Below are 19,578 nucleotides of genomic sequence, written 5' to 3'. Positions count from 1 at the left end.
TGAACTTGGTGGGAATGCCCTCCGAGTAGATATGTGTAAGATTGCAGTGTAACTTTACATCTTTTGACTCTGGTGCACATTTCTCCTGTCGCTGTTGCTTGTAAGTAGCCCATTTCAGGTGCATTCCTGGTTTAACACTTGCAAAGTCCCCCATCCCTCCACCACATTGGCCACTCTGGCTGAGGCTGATGAGAGCTTAAGTTCAGAAACATTTTTGAAGGCGCCATGTTGCCTACTTCCCACCTGCTCTGTAGAATCTATGTTCCTGTTCTGCAAGCTCTCGTGGGAAACCAAGAAGCCCTCTTCCCATTACATGGGGGGTGCAAGTTGACTCAGCTTTATGCTTGCATATGGGCAACGCATCTGACTGCATGCGAACTTCTACCTCCCTGGAGCCTTTTGCATAGGTGCGGGGAGGAGATATTTAGGGCCTGGCCCTGTAGCAATTCCTCGGATTCCTTTGCATGTGTTAGATGTCCCTAGGAAAATAAAAGGGTGGCATTTGCATACTTTGCTGCTTCCCACAAACCTGTTCTCCCTCCGAGCCCTGTTAACATAGATTGCAAGGTGTGCGCAATAATACACCTCTGGCGTTCAACAAGTGTTACTCTGTAGTAGCAGGAATACCTTAGGCACCGTAGGAAAGGCGAACAGAAAGAAAGCTTTTTAAAAACTGAAGAAATCTGGTATTTTATTTAATATTTGGCCAGGACAAGGATTCCAATGGGTGAACTACTTAAAAGGGGAGGAACAGCATAAACATTTTGCTTTTCTGTAGGTGCAAGGACCAAAAAACAAAACAAAAAATTAAAGTAGGGAGTTTTCTAGATAAGCCCAGTTGGTGGTCATGTCACACCTTCATGAGGAACAGAAGTTCTATTTCTGCTTGCTCGGCAACCGTCTGAATCTTATCCAAATGCTCCCCCCCCCCCACGGGAGGATGCCAGTTTCTCATGGATTGGGCAGCCCACCCTGCAGCATTCCTGAGAATTGTACAATATAATCTTGAGTCAGCAGGGCGGATTAGCCACTTTTCATTGGGCTTGCACTCGTGACCTTAACAGTAGAACTGCAGAAAGCAAAATGCATTATGCACCTTTGCCATAGTAACCCTTCCACGTACACATCGCAACTTACTTAAATACACACTGGAAAAGGAAAAGGGGAAAAAAAGCTACCATTTGTTTTAAATTATGTACAAACCCTATTTTTCTTCTGCTTGTTTTTTTGATTATACATATAAATACAAATTAGCTATTCTTCTAAAGTGGTTATAATAGTAAATAAATACAAAATAACAATCTGACCTTTATACTTCATGTGCTGAGGGGGGAAAGGGGGGGCGCTTAAACCCATATAAAATGTACAACTAATACGTTTAAAAATCTTTAAAAGGAATAATTCTCTGGTTAAAATATTTTTTCCTCGCTTTTTTTCTGTAGACATAAATAGATTTTTTTTTTCAAAATAGATGCGTTTAATTCTCCATTTCATAACATAAATAAGGTCTTCATTGGGAAATATTAAAGTGTCAAGTTTTGTTTTGTTTTGTTGCATTGGTCCATTTTCCGTCCTGCTGCCACGTCAGCGGCAGCCACAGCCCTCCACAACCATGTCTTGATAATTCTTTAGTACCACCTTTTCGTTCTCATCCAGGTAGAGCATGGAGATGGGACTCAGTTCTGTCGGCACGCAGCAAGCTTTGGGGATTTTGGGGTTCACGGAATTGACAAGAGTCTGAACAATGGCATGGTTGGTGGAGTTCAGGTGGTCTGCCAAGGGGAAGGGGCAGTCTCCGTGGCAGTAGAAGGCACTATAGCCCGGCGGGGCCACTATCCAGTCATTCCACCCCACGTCGTTGAAGTCCACGTACAAATCATGCCGTTTGCAATTGGACTTGCGCTTGTTGTGTTTGCGCTTGGCCTGACGCTTCTCTCTCTTGTGGAGAGGGTGTCCCTTTCCGTCGTGCCCAAAGGTCACTAGTAACGGCCTGATCCGAGACCAGCTGGCATCGTCCTGATGCAAAGACCTGCTGATCCGGACATGCCTCTGGGAGGCAGTGCTCTCCCTGGGGTCCAAGTGAGCCACTTCTACCACAAAACCATGGTTGGGTTGTCCATGTGCAATCCACCGCATTACAGCCGGTGTTACATCAAACTTTTCCCACTTGCTGGCGTTACGATGCACCAAGCGTGTGTCCAAAAGTCTCGTGATGGGGTCCTGGGAGGCCTCTCTCTCTGGCTTTACAATTTCATAAATATTAATACGGTGGTAAGAGCTGCCATTGCTCTCAAAAGCGTCTTGAATGTGCTCCCGAAAAACCTGAAGCTCAGCTGAAGTGATGAACTCCCCCTCAGGGATGGAAGTTAAGTTGAAGAAGAAACGCCGAGATGTTTTCCCACTTCTTTCTGGAAGTTCTTCTAGTGTTTCTGGTTTAGGAGGTGAGGGTGGGGGGAGAGAAGGGGAAAAACACAGTCAGTAACTCAGATAATGCCATGAAATATTCGAAGTACCCTACAGATATAGAAGCTTCCCCATAACATTAGCATAAGCAAATGTGTGTGTTACGTTAGAAATTCGAAAGGCTTTTCTTCCTTTTCCTTTTTTTAGTTGCTCTTGTCTTTCTGTTTGTTTAGGCAAGCCCACGAAACATGATGTTAAAGTGCTTCATTCGCTGCCATGCATTTTGGATCTCATAGGAGTGCACTGTGAATTCCAGGTGGTCGTAATAAGGGGGAAGAAATGTGAGGCATTGCTTTGGAATTCAAGGGTATTAAAGAACATTTTTTTAACACTGTGGTTAGCAGGGGCCCAGGGAGAGTAATTAAAAACTGACTGAGGATCAAGGAAAGGGATTGCATTTCTTAAAGATTTCCCTTAAAAAAACACCCAACAACAAACCCCTACCTTCAGTGTTCTTGTCAGTCTCTCAAAAGCCATTCCAAAGTTTCATGATTTACAAAACTTACTATCCAAAACCCTGTCTCGTAATTATAGACCTTTCCACAAAGCACACCCAGTCATTTTACTCAAGGAGGCCCTAAATGAAAATAACTTGTATGGGTTTAGTAGTTAAACCATTCGGGCGCCCTCCAGATGTTTGGGACTATAGGTTGGGGCTGATGGGAGTTGTAGTCTTAAACATCTGTAGGGCACCAGGTAGGACTAGTTGTTTGCTGGGGGGGGAGGGTCCCCACTGGCAGCATTGCAGGAATGGGCAACCAAGTCACACAGATCTATTGAACTGCAACAGTCTACAGCTGCACCACATGTTTGGCAAATCCATCATCCATACTGCCTGTCTACTGCACTGCTATCACGAACAGTTAACTGCAAAATAAGGGACAAATAGGCATACAGACTCTGCCAACCTTCAAGGCACTGTGTGAGTTGTGCCTTGTCCTGTTCTTTTCTATAAAATCTACTACTGATTTCAACTGTTGAAAGATCACCCCCCTACATAATACTTGTTATTACAGGTGGGAGCAGAGGAATGACCATTTGCTTAAGTTTGTGGCTGAAATTTGAACTGCAGACATGCAGTATATTGGTCATCGTCTAAAGTGGCGAGGGACACAAAACACCATTTCCTTTTTGTTCAATTTAATATGGATGGCATGAGGATGGGTGGGGCTCAGGAGAGGGGATGAATACAAATACTGGGCGGAGGGAATTATGTGCATCCCATGTGGGAGATTGGAGCACTCTCAGATAGTTTTAAGGTGTGAGTTTTGCTTTTTGGAAAACAAAATTTTGGGGAAATGTAGTACTATGATTTAACATTTACTTATGACCAATAACGTTGTACAGTATTGATAGGATGTACTATTGCTGCCAAATTTAACCAAGCCATTGAGGCCAAGGGTGGGGGAAACTGCTGCCCCCAAGGTTGATGTTTCTGGTCTACAATTTCCACCATCCCTGACCCTGTTAGGGACCGATGAGAGTTGAAGTGAATCGTCATTTGCACTTTGGGTTCAGGAATAAATTCATGTGCAAGTAAAAGAAATCTAGGAGAAAGCAATGGGAAGATTTGACCTCCCCTATCTCCTGTTTTTATTCCAAGGGCTCAGTATGTGATACAATATCCGTTGATACAATATCAACTTGGTATCTGAAGAAGTGTGCATGCACACGAAAGCTCATACCAAAATAAAAACTTAGTTGGTCTTTAAGGTGCTACTGAAGGAATTTTTTTATTTTACAATATCCATATTCTCAGATAACCTCTAAATTGGGTTACAAACAAGCAATGTGTCCAGCCCACTTGGTGAACTACACAATGGTAATACCACCACATATTGCAACTTTTACTGGTGGGGTCATACATGCAACAACTGTGGCTAAGTCTAAGCATATTGTGAACTATCTTAACAGCCACATTGCTCCGTTGGTGTTCCATTTACTTGGAAGTGTCACCAATATTAAATACCAAAGGAACAAGTTTTGGATTCCAGCCTAACTGTTCCCACTGCAGCTTTGGAAACACGGCCATAATCCAAAGGCATCTCCTTATCCCCCAACATCTGAGTTCAGAGTCCCTTTCCTCTATGGTCAGCTAAACAAGAGCTTGCATTTAAAGTACACAAGTCCATGGTGGACAACGAGTATCTCTCAAGCATTTACAGGAAAGCTAACTTATCATTGGCTCCCTCTAAATCTGGTTGTCCTGAGCATCTACACCCATCTGCAGTGAGGCCATCTTGCAGGGGTGGCCCTGACATGCTTTAGGGTGAAGCCACCTGGTCGAGTGGCACCAAAATAGGTGGGGGCTACAAAATGGCAGGGAGTGGTTTGTGAACAGCATTGTAAGACTCCTTTCAAAGCACTGGCTATAAGTGAAGTGCCAGAACAACAGGATGAGGGGATGTGGGAAACTGTAGGCCCCTGTTCCCAACCACCCCAGCCAGCACGGTCCAGTGTTTAGGGATGATGGGGGTTGTAGTCCCAGCAACATCAGAAGGGCCACAAATTCTCCATCTCTCCAGAAGAACTTATTCTGGGGGAAATGGAAGCCATTTCCCAGTCCTTTGAGTCTACACTCTTTCCCGGGGTTTCCACCCACCACAAACCCCTGGTGTCTTTCCTTCAAGATCTACTTCACCCTTGTTTTTCCTCGCCCTGTCCTTATGGGAGTCCCCTGCTTCCTTTTACTCAGAGGAAAAACTGCTGCGGTGTTTTATCCTCCACTGCCCTGTCCCCCAGGGCCATCTTCTATCCTCACCCCACTGCATTTGGAGACTCCTCACTACCTTTGAGAGCCAGCAACCAGCTGCCATCTTTCAGTCTCTTTCCACCCAAAGCCCTCCTTGCTTCTTGCTTTCCCATTCCCGCCCTGCCCCCGCCAAGTTTTGCAACAGGGAAAAAACAGCCACTCACCCAATGGCTAGGGAGGGGTCGCGAGAATAACAAGCCACAGCCACACTGTGTTTACCTCACATTCGATTTGTTTTTAATTCCTGCCCTATCTACATCATTGGTGCTTTAATTGGACACTTCTCTTAAGTGGCTTTGAACTGACATGTACAAAACAAATGCAGAGCTAAACAAACCCCTGCCCCATCCCCCCCAAAATCCCAATGAACCCGTGTTTCACATGGTTAGGTAAAGGTACTCCAGACCATTAGGTCCAGTTGTGGATGACTCTGGGGTTGCGGCGCTCATCTCGCTCTATAGGCCGAGGGAGCCGGCGTTTGTCCACAGACAGCTTCTGGGTCATGTGGCCAGCATGACTAAGCCGCTTCTGGTGAACCAGAGCAGCGCACGGAAACGCCATTTACCTTCCCCGCCAGAGCGGTACCTATTTATCTACTTGCACTTTGACATGCTTTCGAACTGCTAGGTGGGCAGGAGCTGGGATGAGCTCACCCCATTGCAGGGATTTGAACTGCCGACCTTCTGATCGGCAAGCCTTGGCTTGCATGGTTACAAAGGTGCAAAGACAGAGAGGTCATCCAGAGATTTAAGGTCAGTGCCAGAGACCCTACACATGTGCTTGCTGAGGAGCAAGGTTAGACTGGCAAGAATCAACAAGTGGCTCCATGGTTGTGGAATTCCCTACCCAGAGAGGCAAAATCGTAGAACTGTAGAGTTGCAAGAGGCCATCTCATCCAACCCCCTGCAGCGCAGGAAACTTTGCCCAATGTGGGGATCAAACCCACAACCCTGAGATTAAGACTCTCATGCTGAACTGACGGAGGGAGAGGCCTCTTCTTTAACTGGGCTGGTTTATGGGATTGGATGTGACGGGGGGGGGGGATATTGCAAGCTGCAAACAATGTACTTGCAACAAGGGCCCGTGGGTTTATTAAAGGAAATAAATAAACAATCTAACGATTTGCTCAAATAATTTGTGGCCCTTGGGATTGCGAGAAAAAGTAAATGATCGTGTCAGGTTTTTAGAGCTTTCAGAGAAAAGTTAAGTGTGTTTTGTTTTTTTCTGTAGCAAGCTACAGAAAAACAGTGACAGGGAAAAACAGGTTTTCCTGTGGGTTCTCTGCAAGCACACCTGTATGCTGGTCACAAGAGTTGTGGAACCTGCAGCCCTCCAGATGTTGCAGCCCTCAACCGCCAGCAAATTCGCATTGAACCAGTTCCTCCACACTATTTCTCGTATCTAAACCCCACCATTGTCTAGGTAGGCACTCCCTTTCCTCTCAAGCACACCTGTGAAAGGGCCTTTCAGCAGCTGGCATGCCAGGAAGACGCCTCGGGGCATAAGGTGATGGTGATTATTACTGTACTATTAATTAATTAAATTTCTATACTGCCCTTCATCAGAAGATCACTGGGTGGTTTACAATATAAATAAAACCCCAAAAGACCTACCATAATGGTTGCATTCCCTAACATCCTTTCTATTTCCCAAGCCCTTTTAAAAACTAACCTGTTATCTCTGCTGCTGTTTTAAGGTGGCTCTCTCTAGATAAGCTGCTTTTATGTGTTGCTTTTATTGTATTTTGGGGGGGAGGGAGAGAACAGCCCTTTGAATTGGCTTGAAAGAACAGGCTTCCCACAATAAATAACAGACTTAGGGAAAGACTTAGACCTGGGTTCAAGTTCTCTCTTGAGCAGGCATAGGCAACCTCGGCCCTCCAGATGTTTTGGGACTACAGTTCCCATTATCCCTGACCACTGGTCCTGTTAGCTAGGGATCATGGGAGTTGTAGTCCCAAAACATCTGGCGGGCCGAGGTTGCCTATGCCTGCTCTTGAGCTATATAGATCACTGGACCGAAATGGCTAAGTCATTGCTTCTCGGCTTCAGTGGGACACAAGTGGGTGTAGGGTTATCGCCTAAGAGGGTTTATTTTGTTGGAATAAGGAAGCTGACCAAAACACTTGCTAGCCTTCCCTCCCTCTGCCCACTCATATATGTAGTTTTGCATTAAGGTGCATTTTGGCACAATTGAAATGTTTACTGGAAGTTCTCCCATTCATTAGTTTTATATTTACACACACACATATGCCACAGTGCAAGTTTAAATTACACCATTAATCTCTTTCCTCATTAAGACTTGCTATTAGTTAGAATAATCACTATGTAGGCCACACCCCTTGTGGAGAAACTTAATTAAAATACATATTTATGTATCTTTCCTTGCCAGCCCAGCTCTATACTATATGTAACCTAAGCAGCTTGATTTTGTCTCTCTCTCCGCCCCCAAATTCTACAATCCATCGATGCTGCCCATGAAAAGGTTGACAACTTCAGGTTTTTAGCCTTTCTGCAGAAGACAGTAGATTCACATTCTCTAATGCATATTATTTGTACATGTTGCATCAAAGTATCTGTGGCTGGGATGCAGAAACACAGAAAGGAACCTGAATAAAAAAATTCCTTCAGTAGCACCTTTTTTTATTTTGCTTCGACTCAGACCAACACGGCTACCTACCTGTAACTAGAAAGGAACCTGTAAATCTAGCTAATTCAAAGTGACTTTGCTAATCTCACACACACACACAAAAATGTGCTTAGGGTCATAAATGGAGGGGAGAAGAAAGAAGGTTGCTGCAATCATGGTGAAACTTTTGGATATGCATTGAACAGAGGCAGCAGCAAGCAGCAAAGACAAAACAAAAAACCCTTTGCCAATGCAAGGTAAAGCTTTGCCCAGTAGTGCTGCAGACAAGTTCATTCAAGTTTAAGGAACTCGGATATAAGCACTTTGCATAAAAGTTCAAGCAAGTTGCCTTTAATTCAGCAAACTGGCCTAGTTCAAAAATGCAAGAATAAGTGGCCACAGAGCATCTGAAGATTGTGTTGCATTTACTCCCAATTGTTCTGTCTGGTTAAGTACATATTTGCTTGTGGCTTTTAATCTGAGTGACCTAAAGCCCAAGGTGCCCACGAAATCCAGTGGGCAGCTGCTCCAAAACTTATCAGTCTTGCTTTCTGAAGGGCTTACTTTAGGTCTCCACTAAATCTAGATTTAAACAGAAGACAAAGTCATGGTGGAGACAATACAATTGATTGTTAAATTGATCTCTCACGGGGATTAGATGGGGATTAGAAATCCTTCCAAGTTACCCTGATTGCCAACTGTAAATTAGACAGACCTCTTTTTTTCCTATTTAGCCTGCAACATTTAAATTTATTGGTAGGAACTCATAATCTGGGCAAAATCTGTAGAATTAAAAAAAACAACACCCACTTCTCTTGCTCTGGATCAATGAAAGTCAATTTTTAAAAATTGACAAATGAATATAAGGCACAGAACAAAGAGTTCAGCCGAGTTAGAAATGTAGTTTGCCATTCTTAACGTTTAATGAAACAAACACAGCCAGCAACTAAAATTGCTAGCTATTTAAAGGGGGAAATGTGACATTCCTCGTACTCCTCCTCATTTTTGCTCCAGGTTGTTTCCTACCATCTGTAGGATCATCACCTCGAGGAAAAACTGGTCTCTACACTCCTCTGGGCAAATTGGCCACCCACATTATTATCATAAGCATATGCGGGATACTGGTTCTTTAGGAGGGAGGGAGGATTCTGCCGCCAACACAATGGCAGTGAGAAGCTCAATCTTCAGAAATATATTTAGAAAATTAAATAAACTTTTTTTAAAAAATCAAAAACTTTTATACTTCTTAGAACATGGGTAGGCAAACTAAGGCCCGGATCTGGCCCAATCGCCTTCTCAATCCAGCCCACGGACTGTTCGAGAATCAGCATGTTTTTACATGAGTAAAATGTGCCCTTTTATTTAAAATGCACGTCTGGGTTATTTGTGGGGCATAGGACTTCGTTCATTCCCCCCCCCAATATAGTCCAGCCCCCCACAAGGTCTGAGAGACAGTGGACCGCCCCCCTGCTGAAAAAGTTTGCTGACCCCTGTCTTAGAATTATGGACTGTGCTTTTAAAAATGTCTCAAAATGCAAGGCCATGTGTTTCAGTGATGTTCATCATCATGCAGGGGAAGGGATACGCAACGTGTCAGTGTTCTTCAAATAGCATTTTTTAAAGAAATCATAGGCTGAAACTGCAATCTTTGGGTTGGTCGTAATTCCGGAGATGACCCATGGAAATCAATGGGATGACTAAGTGAAGTCTTAGCGGGTCTGCTCTAACAATGGCTTGTGCCCAGCCCAGGAGGCTTGGCAGCCATGCAGAGATAACCATTTCTGTTCATTTTGGGATCCAAAGGCTAATGTGCTTGCACTGAAATGGGCATGGTACTGTCTTCACATACCCGCCTACATTACTGCAAACATGACTTCATGTTTAGAAAGCTTCCCACCCACCACAATCAATCAAAATAGTGGCCAGAATTAAACAGAAGATGCCAGTCACACAGCACACAGAAGGAGAAAGAGGGAGATCATTGCAAAATGCTTGCCCTGATCAGAGGAGCAAGATGCTGAATTCCTCCCAGTGCTTCCAGGTGTGAGCTTTTACTGTGAAAGAAGGCTACCTATTTCCAAGTCAACATGAGCAAGATTAGTTTTAGAACAGGCATCCCCAAACTGCAGCCCTCCAGATGTTTTGGCCTACAGCTCCCATGATCCCTAGCTAACAGGACCAGTGGTCGGGGAAGATGGGAATTGTAGTCCAAAACATCTGGAGGGCCAGAGTTTGGGGATGCCTGTTTTAGAACCTGGTTTGTTTTTAAATGGTTAAGACAGGCCTACACTGAACTATGAGGAGGCTGAGAGGAGTTTGAGCAGAAACACCACCAGGAGAGAGACTCACACTTCAGCTCTATTCGCCCAGTGTGATTATCTCTTCCTTCCTAGCATGGATGCTCAGAAGGAAAATCCTTACATTTAAATTGCACTTTTCAGCTAACCAAATTTGAGTGATATGCTTTGTCTCGCTAGAACATACCAGTGTAGCAGCAACCAAACCAGACAGAGATTCAAATTGCATAATGAAGAATTCACAACTGCTTAAATAGCAAGCGATACATCGCATATATCTAATGGGTGAAGTGTAAGGAGCACAAGAAATCAAGGCCATTGCTGCATTTGGCACCGAACAGCTGCAGGCCTCCAGGATTCCAGGCAGGGGTCTCCCTCCACCCTACCTGGGGATGTTGGGAATAGGTGCTCCCCCAATGAGCTATTTGGGCCACCCCAAATATCCAACCACCAAACGTCTTGGCAAATGCAGCATTCCAAATTGTGGGGGTGGTGGGAGTGTTGAATTTCCAAGCCTATTTTTGTTAGGGCTTGGGCAGTGGAAGCAGGAGCTAAGAGCATCCCTCCTTACCTTCATGGTGAAAGCTCCTGACAGTATTGGCTCTGCTGGCAGCTCTCTCCAGGTTATAGTCCATGGTTGTTGGCTTCTGGCTGGTGTGCAGATGGTAGAGCTCCAACATATAGGGAGGGATGATGATGTCCTTGCTTGGTGTGGGCCGCCGCGTGAGCCCAAACATATTGAGCAGGCGCAGTTCAAATTCCCGCAGGATCCCTTCAGAGAGTTGCAGGGGAGTGACGCGGCCCAAGTCTCCGCTGAACCTTCTCCTGTCGGCCACTTCCGGGATGAGGCTGGCCGAACCACCCAGCAGTATGTGATAAAGCAGCAGTGCTAGTAGAGAGCAGGTCCTGGCAACCATGGTCATCAACCTGGGGAGAATGGAAGAGGGTGAGTCGGCAGGCGAGGAAACGCTGTAGGGCAAAACCAGCATGAGCAAAGTGTAACATTTGCCCACGAAATGTAGGAAACCACCTTGTACAAAGCCATTCCATTGGTGCCATCTAGCTCAGTATTATCTGCCAGTAGTTTTGCATAATTTCAGACGGGATATGCCCAGGCCAGTCTGGAAATGCCAGGGATCAAACTAGGGTCTTTCTGCATGCAAAACCATTGATCTATAAATAACCCTTCCCAGCTCCCATGGTCTTTGTAGGTAGGACCTTCTCCATCTCCCTAGAAGTGAAGCATATGAGAGACAGTCCTGACCCCAGTGGGAACTTTGGTACTGACTTGAACTGTGGCAGGATATTGTTTTTCCTCTCTCTCTCTCATATGTCCACAGTTGCTGGGGTGGGTAGCAATCTGCCAGCAGATTATGGAAGCTGCCCACGTGGAGTGAGATGGGTAGGAACTGGTATTATGGGCAATGGGGAATAAGTAGCTGAAAGAGAAGGCAATTCACAATCCTGTGGCTGAAAGCAGAGATAAGGCCCAAGCAAAGAGAAAATCCCACAAATGGATCCTCTTAGTCCAGGAAACAACAGGTTATACTCAACTGTTACTCAGAGTAGACCCACTGAAATCGATGGCCATGAGTAACCTGGGTTCATTAATTTCAACAGAGTAAACATTAGAGGAATACAACCCATAGAAGCTGCTATTATTCCTCTAGGCAAGTCGCACAAAACAATACTGTATTGGTAACACACAACCTCCCCACCATGGACAACTTTGCAATCGCTGGCAAAAGAAAGGACTGTGTGAAATGGAAATTTCAGAAGGGAGCAAGCACATGAAAGACCCTGAAGATTCAGATGGCTCACTTAAAAATGCCACCCACAACCCCTTTAAGGAAGGGTGGGGTAAAACTGCAGCGGCTTCTGCATACCCTGCAGCAAGATATCGACACATTCATCCATGATATGAGGTTGGAGATAACTCCACAATCACATGGATTTTCAAAATTATATTCACAAGCCCACACTGTGGCTCCTGGGCTATTTGAGTGCAACTGTTCACTCCAGAGAATAAATAGAGACAGAACTGTTATAATTAGTATTGTGCGAAGAGCCCCCAAGCATAGCTACATGCTGGGACTTAGCTGAAGGAGGAAGTATTGCAGGGTGTGGCATGGTGGGGTTTCGAGGGGAGGCTGGAGAGCCAGCATTATGGGATTGTGATCTTTGAGCTGCTTCGTAGCCTGCTGTAAGGTGGCTCCGCTGCATTGGTGGGAGAACAAAACCCGGGCATACATATAGCAGGTGTGGAATGAGGAGACAGGAAGTCAATATGGTAAAGAAAGAACATATACGGTAATCACGGAGTGCCTTTTTAGAAAGGAGAATTACATGGGGAAGGGGAAGGACATGTGCCTTTTTGACTGCAGTGAAACATTTATCAAGAGGAGCTTCCAGCCGCCCAGAGTGGCTGGGGAAACACAGCCAGATGGGCGGGGTATAAATAATACATTAATTATTATTATTATTATCATCATCATCATCATCATCATCATCATCCTAGGTTTGTAAGGAGAGTGGGCTTTTAAGTTTTTTAGCCCATGGATTCCCCAAGGGCTGGACAAAACCACTGGAAACAATTATAGGATGCACCAAGGCAACAAGTCAGCACAGAATTAGGCATTCAAAACCAAGTGCACCTGACAGTGTGCTGGATTGTGACCTGAAACTGCCTGACTCCCAGGCCCAGCTTTCTCTCCCCCCCCCCCTCCTTTACATCCTGTAACCTACACATAGCTAATGGAAACCTTATTTCATCTCCCTCCCGCCTTTGCTCCGCATTTTAATAGTTTTGGGATCAAGCAAAATGAGCAGGGCATCGGCAGCCACAAGCAAAAGATTGCAAAGGTTGCGAGCTAGAACTTTATCCATGTGAGCCGTTTCATCCAAGGATCTCACATGGAGAGAGAGCCTTTCTGCTGTTTTAGTTCAGGTGCGCGCGCGCTCCTTTAGTAAAGCGCTTGAACGTGAATTTAGGTTTGTTGGAATTTCTTCCTTTCAAAAGCCTGCTAGTTGTCTCTACAGTAAAACCGAGCTAAAACTCCACTCTCCAGCACCCCTTTTCCGTGCCTCGGATTCATTCGGCTACGGTAAATGATCCTCGACTATAACTGTTAAGAGGCCAGCCGTGATGAACTTGTGGCCCTGCAGACTTCCTTGGACTCCACCTCCCATCAACCCCAGCCAGCATGGGTGATGGTCAGGCATGATGGGAGCTGTAGTTCAGAAACATCTGGAACCAGTTCCCCACCCACGGTTTATGCGCGGATATGTTTCTACCAAAACCAGTGGGATTTGTGAATGGAGGTGCGCGGGGGGCACGTTACAATAATGGGCTAGAAAGGGGCTCAGGTTTCAGAAGCTCCCGAAACAGCGGTGGGTGGGGAGCCTGCAGTTTGCAGAGCGAAGCAATACACCCCGAATAAAGCAGTTTCAGCAAGTGACCGGGCCAGCAGAGCAACACAGGCAGCAACTCCGGAGGCCTGCTGGAAGTGTGTCCCAGCCAGGACCTCTTGCAATACAAAGGAGAGGATGCTGCCGCGTAATGACCTGCCCAGTACTCTCTCCGCCCGCCACCTGTGGCCCGGGATACTGCAGGGCGCTTAGGATGGGCGCTGCAAGCAGTTAAGTCGCGCAGCAAAGTATTCTGGGGGAAGAGGGCAGCGGGGGGGAGGCTGGTCTTGTCACGGGGGAGAATGAGAAGGGGGGGAAGCAAAAGGGGAAGTATGGGACACACACCTCCCGCATTCTCTCAACAAGTGGTCAAGGTACATGCCAAGAGGGAGATTTGCCACCAGAAATGTCTCGTTTACCATTAGCTTTAATTCTACTTCCTAGAAAGACCCGCGACTGTTTTTGTTGTGGGGAGGTATGGATGATCAACAGTCTGCGGAACGCGGAGAAAAGAATCCGTAGGGAGTCCCCGCGGGAAGTTTCCCGGCAGGTGTGGCCATGTGCAGAGTTCGAAACCGCGCGCGCCCTCCTTCCCCAGCGCCCCCCGCCTCCTGCTACCTTTTAGGATCCCGCCGATCGCTTAAGAAGCAGCAGCAGCACACTCAGGCACGTCCATGGAGCCAACCTCCACATGGAAGTAGCGTAGCCGATCAGGGGGGGGGGATGTGCGATCCGTCCTTTTTTTGGGTGGTGGTGGTCTTTCCCCACCACCACCTTACTCCGGGGTCGGGGAGAAGAGCTGTCCACGAGCGGCGAGGAGCTGTGCTCAATTTTCCTCCCTGCCTGGGAAGTTTGCGGCGAGGGCAGCCGAGGCAAAAGGGGAACCAAACGTTCCAAGCGCCTCCGAAGCCTCGCTCTCTAGTCGAGCTCCTCTCCAGCGCTGCAGCCCGAGCTCGCTTCTCGGCGGAGAGGAAGAAACATCCCGGGCATGGTCTCGCTCCTGGGCTAACCTGGACGAAGCGAGGAGGAAAACGACGAGGAGGAAGAAGAAGACGTCGAAGCGGCGGTCGCGGATTTGGGGCTGCTCTCTGGCCCGCTGGCCTCTCCCGGGCGCCGCATCACTCCCGGCTGCAAGGGCGCTGCCCCAGAGCCAAGCTCGGGGAACGAGCACGCACCGCCGGCGTCCTTCTCCAGGGCCCGGCCCGCCGGGGAAACATGCTCAAGATCCGAAACAGCCGGAGAAAGGAGCCGCGGAGTGTCGGGGGCGAAGAAGCGTCCCTTTTCCGGGCCGAGAGCCGGCAATGCGCGCTCCCTCGGCGCTCCTGCTCGGATGTCAATAGAAAGCAGCTCCCTTCTCCTTAAGAAAATGCCCTTGGCATCAGCAGCCGCAAAGCGTTGGATTCCGCCTCCGATCTCTCCAAGCGGGCCACTTTCCCCTCCTCCTCTGGGTCGTGCGCTTTCGTTCCTGGTTGCAAAAAGAAAAGCAGCAGCAAGAGCGAGCAGGCAGAGTTAGTGGCCGGGCCAGCCGCTGCTCCTCCTGCTGCTCCTCCTCCTGTTGCTGCTCCTCGGTTCCGGCGGCTCCTGGTGGTGGCTCGGCGGCAAGAGCGCACGACCCGGCTCCTGCCTCTCTCCGCGCGTTGCGTGCGCCCTGGGCTCCGGCGTCGAGCGCTCCTTGCTGCTGTTCCTGCTTCTCCTGCAAGCGGAGCTGCCTGCGCCTCTCTCTTTTTCTCTCTTTATTGGCGGCCTCTCCCTCTCGGGGCTTTTTGTGGCTGCTCGGCTCGGGCTGAGGTCACGGGCGCGGGGGCTGGAGGCGCGCTCGCCAAGCGCCAGGCGGCCTGTGAGCGAACCGGGAGAGCCTAGGCGAGGCTGGCGCGGCGGGTTGCTGGTGCTGCAAGGAAGCGCGGCAGGGCAGGCGGCTTTTAAAGGGAACGCCGCCCCCTTTTTGGACTTCCCTCCTCCTGCCCCCCCCCTCCAGCTTACACACGCGCACACACACACACGCACACGCATACAAGCAGGCACACATACGCAAAGCCCCAGCAGCGGAGGGGTACTGAGCGCGCTCTTCGCTTCTCCTCTGCCACAACTTTCCAGATTCGAGCCGTCAAGCTCGCCGGGAGGAGGAGCTGCCGGAGCTCCGGCCCGCCGCGAGACTTTTCTTTGCACGCCCGGCCCGCGCTGGGAAGAAAGATGTACCTATTTCTTCACGGCGCTCGGCAGCTCCTTCGGGAGTGGAAATGTTTCCAGAGTTGTGCGTGCCAAATGCTTCTGTTCCGAAAGGGGGGTTGGAAAGGATAAAGCTCTGCTTGTGGAAGACGACGGCGGACTCCCCCCCCCTTCTCTCCCTCCCTCCGCCAGCTCATCATAAAGAGGGGAACTTCCTAGGGTAACTTAAAGCCGAGATTTGAAACGATCCTGCAACTGCGGATCGATTGAGCGCAGGAGCGGGGCGCTGGCGCTGCAGGCAGCGCGGTTCAGGTTCCCTTTGGAGTCGCCGCGGCCCGCGCTTCCTCTGCCGGGTACCTGGGCTGCAGCCGCAAAGGCACTTGTTATTCGCGTGACATTCTATGACCCTTGCTCTTGAGTTAAACATGTTTGCAATTGCTATTGCTTTTGAGTGATCAAACGACGCAGCATCCCTGTCTCTTGGGTTAAGTTTGGCATAACTCGCTTAAGTCAGCCAATAGGTTCAGGCGCGTCCATCCATTTAAAGCGCGCGATTCCAACTCCAACCCCAACCCCCCCCCCCAAAAAAATCCTGGGAACGCTGGTTTGTTAGGATGCTGGGAATTGGAACTCTGTGAGGGGTGAACTATAGTTCCCAGGCGTCTTTGTGGGGAAGTCGTGCGCTTTAAACGGATGGTGTGCAGGCAGCCTAAGCGTGCGAAATCAGATTCTCAACGTGCCTCACAATCCTGGAATCCTAGAATTGTAGGGTTGGAAGGGACCCCGAGGGTCATTTAGTCCAACCCCCACCAATGCGGGAATCTGAACTAAATCATACAAGACAGAGGACCACCCAACTTCTGATTGAAAACCTCCGAGGAGGGAGAGCCCACCGCCTCTTGTGGGAATATGTCTGTTTCGCTGTGGAACAGCTCTTACTGTGAGAAAGTTCTTCCTGCTGTCTTTTTGCTCAGAAGTCAATCCTCCAGTGCTGGGGGCAGGGGGCTACGAAAGGGGAGCCGTTTCGTAGAGTTTCTGCTGGGACTTTTAGTGATCCAGAAAGCTGCTCTCCTTTCCTCGGATCAGAGCGGGCAGTGCGGGAGGAGAGAAGCTTTGCTTCGCCTTATGGCCACCGAAGGCCTGAAGCAACAGCAGAGGCAGTTCAAATGAGACGAAGGCTTGAACAATGATCCATTATATACGTCCCTTTTGTCTATACGAGGAGGGGGAGAAGTAGAGCAATTCACAGGTCCTGCCTCTGCAAATCGGATTAGCTTCGTGGGGTGGGATTTACGTGTTTACTGTCTTTGAAGGTATGAAGGTCAAAGAAAGGGAATGAGAGCATTTGACAGAATCCAAACACAGTGGGGAAATGACATAATATCCACCTGTGCACGAAACATACTCTGTAGGGTGTTCTACAGAAAAGGAGAATAGAGGAGATGATGCAGAACTCTGGTAACACCCAGTCTTCTAATTTAAGGAGACCCCCTCCCACCAAGAATTTGAAAGGACACTTTTATACACCAGATTGGGGAGCCTAGGAGCCACTCCCATCAGCCCCAAACAGCACTGCCCAGTAGTCATGGTGGAAAATGGGAGTGTGCAACATTTATAGGGTTGCAGGCTTCACACCCCTAGTTGACAGCCAACACGCCGTTTGAATTGCTAGTGCCACACCAGGTCAAAGCCAGCCAGTGGTTTTCCTAGGGTATGTAGACTTTTCAGTTCATCGGTCACGTCTTTCCTCCAAGGAGTTCAAAGAGGTAGCCCTTGTTTCGTTTTCAGAACAATTTTGTAAGAGAGAGACCAACCAGCAAATGCCATGGCTGAGCCCAGTTACTCCCTGGTGAAAAGGCCAACCATTCTATCTGCTCCTTCACACCGCCCCAAGGAGCCCAGTACAACAATGGTTTCCATAGACAACTCCCATTGTACAAATTGCAGCCTGCCCCATGAGGGCTAGCATTGTGAGCATGGGTAAGTTTACTCAGAGGTGAGCCCCACTGGTACTCAGTGAGATATGTAGTCCTAGGTAGGTTTCCAACAAATTACAACTTCAATTGTGGTGATTGTTATGGACCAAACTCCCTTTTAGACAGCTGTGTTGCTCTCGATTCCTGCCACGTGACAACTGCAAGTATTATAGTACACAGTGGCAGAAAACTTTTCAGACTCGATCCAGTGTCTCTTGCAACCGCAATTCCAAGGCTTCACACAATTTGCAAATATCTAGTGCCTTCATCATATATTTTTAGGCACAAGGCAAAAAAGGTTCCTCTTCAACCAGGCCTTTAGCTGATTAATACCCTAAAGCCCTTTAAATATGTCTGTGGGAAGGGGGGTGGGTATTGTTTTGTTGTTTTGGTTTAATTATTTACTTGTGTTTTATCTTGCATTTTATTCTGTGAACCGCCTTGAGATCTTTTGATGAAGGGTGGTGTATAAATTTAATAAAGAAATAAATAACATATAAAAATAGTACACAAGTGAAATAGTTTTCTGGCAGAAAACCTGGCATCAAATAATTGAGAAACAGGTGAGGAACAAATGATTCTCTTAAACACCCAAGAACAGATAGTCCCAAAGAACCCCAACTCCTGCAGGTTATATACAGCGTGGCAGTTTTGATATGCACATGCTGATATGTAAACATCTTTCTCATTCATTCCTGCCCAGAGGTCTGGCCTTTATTAATCCCATAGATGAGCTGAGAAAACCTGAATTGCTTAGGGTCCTCCAGTGGCTTTGGGTTAATTTTTAACCCAGCCTTTGAAGGCTGGCGTGTATTCTTGTGCCCCACTTTCTCAGGCACCCATACTGGGGTGGGGAACTTTTTTTTTTTTTACCTTGAGAGCTGCATTTCCTTCCGGGCAACAACTTTGCCCATGCTGGTGATGGGCGGTGCCAGAGGTAAAAGCATGCAGAGGCAGCATGTGAAAATCTCACCTTTGCACAGTATGCTAGTTTCTGCAGACACACAGAAACACCCCTCACTGTCCTTCATCCACGCAAGCACGAGGCACAACCGGAGTCCAAAGATACATCCCGGTCTGGCAAAAATTCTCAAGGAAGGTGTGAAGGAAGGCCAGCGAGGGGTATGTTCTGGGGAGAGGAGGTTTGGTCTGGAGCCAAGCAGAGAGGCCTGGAGGGCTCCATTCAGTACCTGCGCTTGAGGTTTCTCCTTCCCCTTATGTCATGCAAATCAGGGCAGGGAACCTCTAGATGCTGCTGGGCTCCAAACTTCCACCAGCCCCAGGCAGCATGGCCAAAGATAAGGTTGCAGGTTCAATTCCCATATAGGGCAGGTGCATATTCCTGCATTGCAGGGGATTGGACTAGAAGATCCTCAGGGGTCCCTTCCAACTCTATGATTCTCTGGCTCTATGAACGGAACTAACCAAAGGTTGCTCATCGCTGATATAGATGCCTGGTCCCCTATCTGTTCCAGCTGTGTTTCATTACGTTTGACCTATATTAGCACAACCCCCAGTTGGGCACCCTTAAACTGTTTTGGACTACAGTTCCCAACAACCCCAGCCAATATAACCGCATGGGCCAAGGCAGATGGAAGTCATGGTTCAAAACATCTGGAGGGCACCGGATCGGGGAAGGCAGCCCTAAAGAGAGGAGAAGTGGCTAAGCCAGCGTTTCTCATACTTATCCATGTTTGCCAATTACCACTAAAGGGTGCAATGCAATGGGAGTGGTCTCATGGCTCAACTGGTCGAGTATGAGACTTTTAATCTCAGGCTTGTGAGTTCAAGCCCCACTTCGGGCAAATGATTCCTGCATTGCAGGGGGTTGGACTAGATGACCCTCGTGGTCCCTTCCAGCTCTACAATTCTCTGATTCTATAGACTT

At 47.9% G+C, this 19,578-nt stretch overlaps 1 protein-coding gene across 1 annotated transcript; it reads right to left on the bottom strand.

Moving 5' to 3' along the window:
* Window positions 1–664: 664 nt before the first annotated feature.
* Window positions 665–15,427, bottom strand: BMP2 (bone morphogenetic protein 2). Its single transcript, XM_035110119.2, has 3 exons — window positions 14,167–15,427; window positions 10,712–11,067; window positions 665–2,429 (listed from the first exon to the last, which is right to left on the bottom strand). Exons 2-3 carry the CDS (start codon window positions 11,061–11,063, stop codon window positions 1,585–1,587), a joined length of 1,197 nt encoding a protein of 398 aa, XP_034966010.1. The 5' UTR covers window positions 11,064–11,067; window positions 14,167–15,427; the 3' UTR covers window positions 665–1,584.
* Between the last annotated feature and the right edge of the window lie 4,151 nt (window positions 15,428–19,578).

This window comes from Zootoca vivipara, chromosome 3, assembly GCF_963506605.1.
Source record: "Zootoca vivipara chromosome 3, rZooViv1.1, whole genome shotgun sequence".
In the NCBI taxonomy this organism is placed as follows: Eukaryota; Metazoa; Chordata; class Lepidosauria; order Squamata; family Lacertidae; genus Zootoca; species Zootoca vivipara.
Note: the sequence above shows the minus strand (reverse complement) of the source record. Positions and strands in the feature narration are given on the sequence as shown.

Bases quoted from the DNA above. Each gene is read 5' to 3' on its own strand.
- BMP2 (XM_035110119.2), bottom strand. From the start codon at position 11,063: ATGACCATGGTTGCCAGGACCTGCTCTCTACTAGCACTGCTGCTTTAT. The intron at 2,430-10,711 runs GTAAGGAGGGAT...CTCCTAAACCAG, and splicing joins CAGGAGCTTTCACCATGAAG to AAACACTAGAAGAACTTCCA.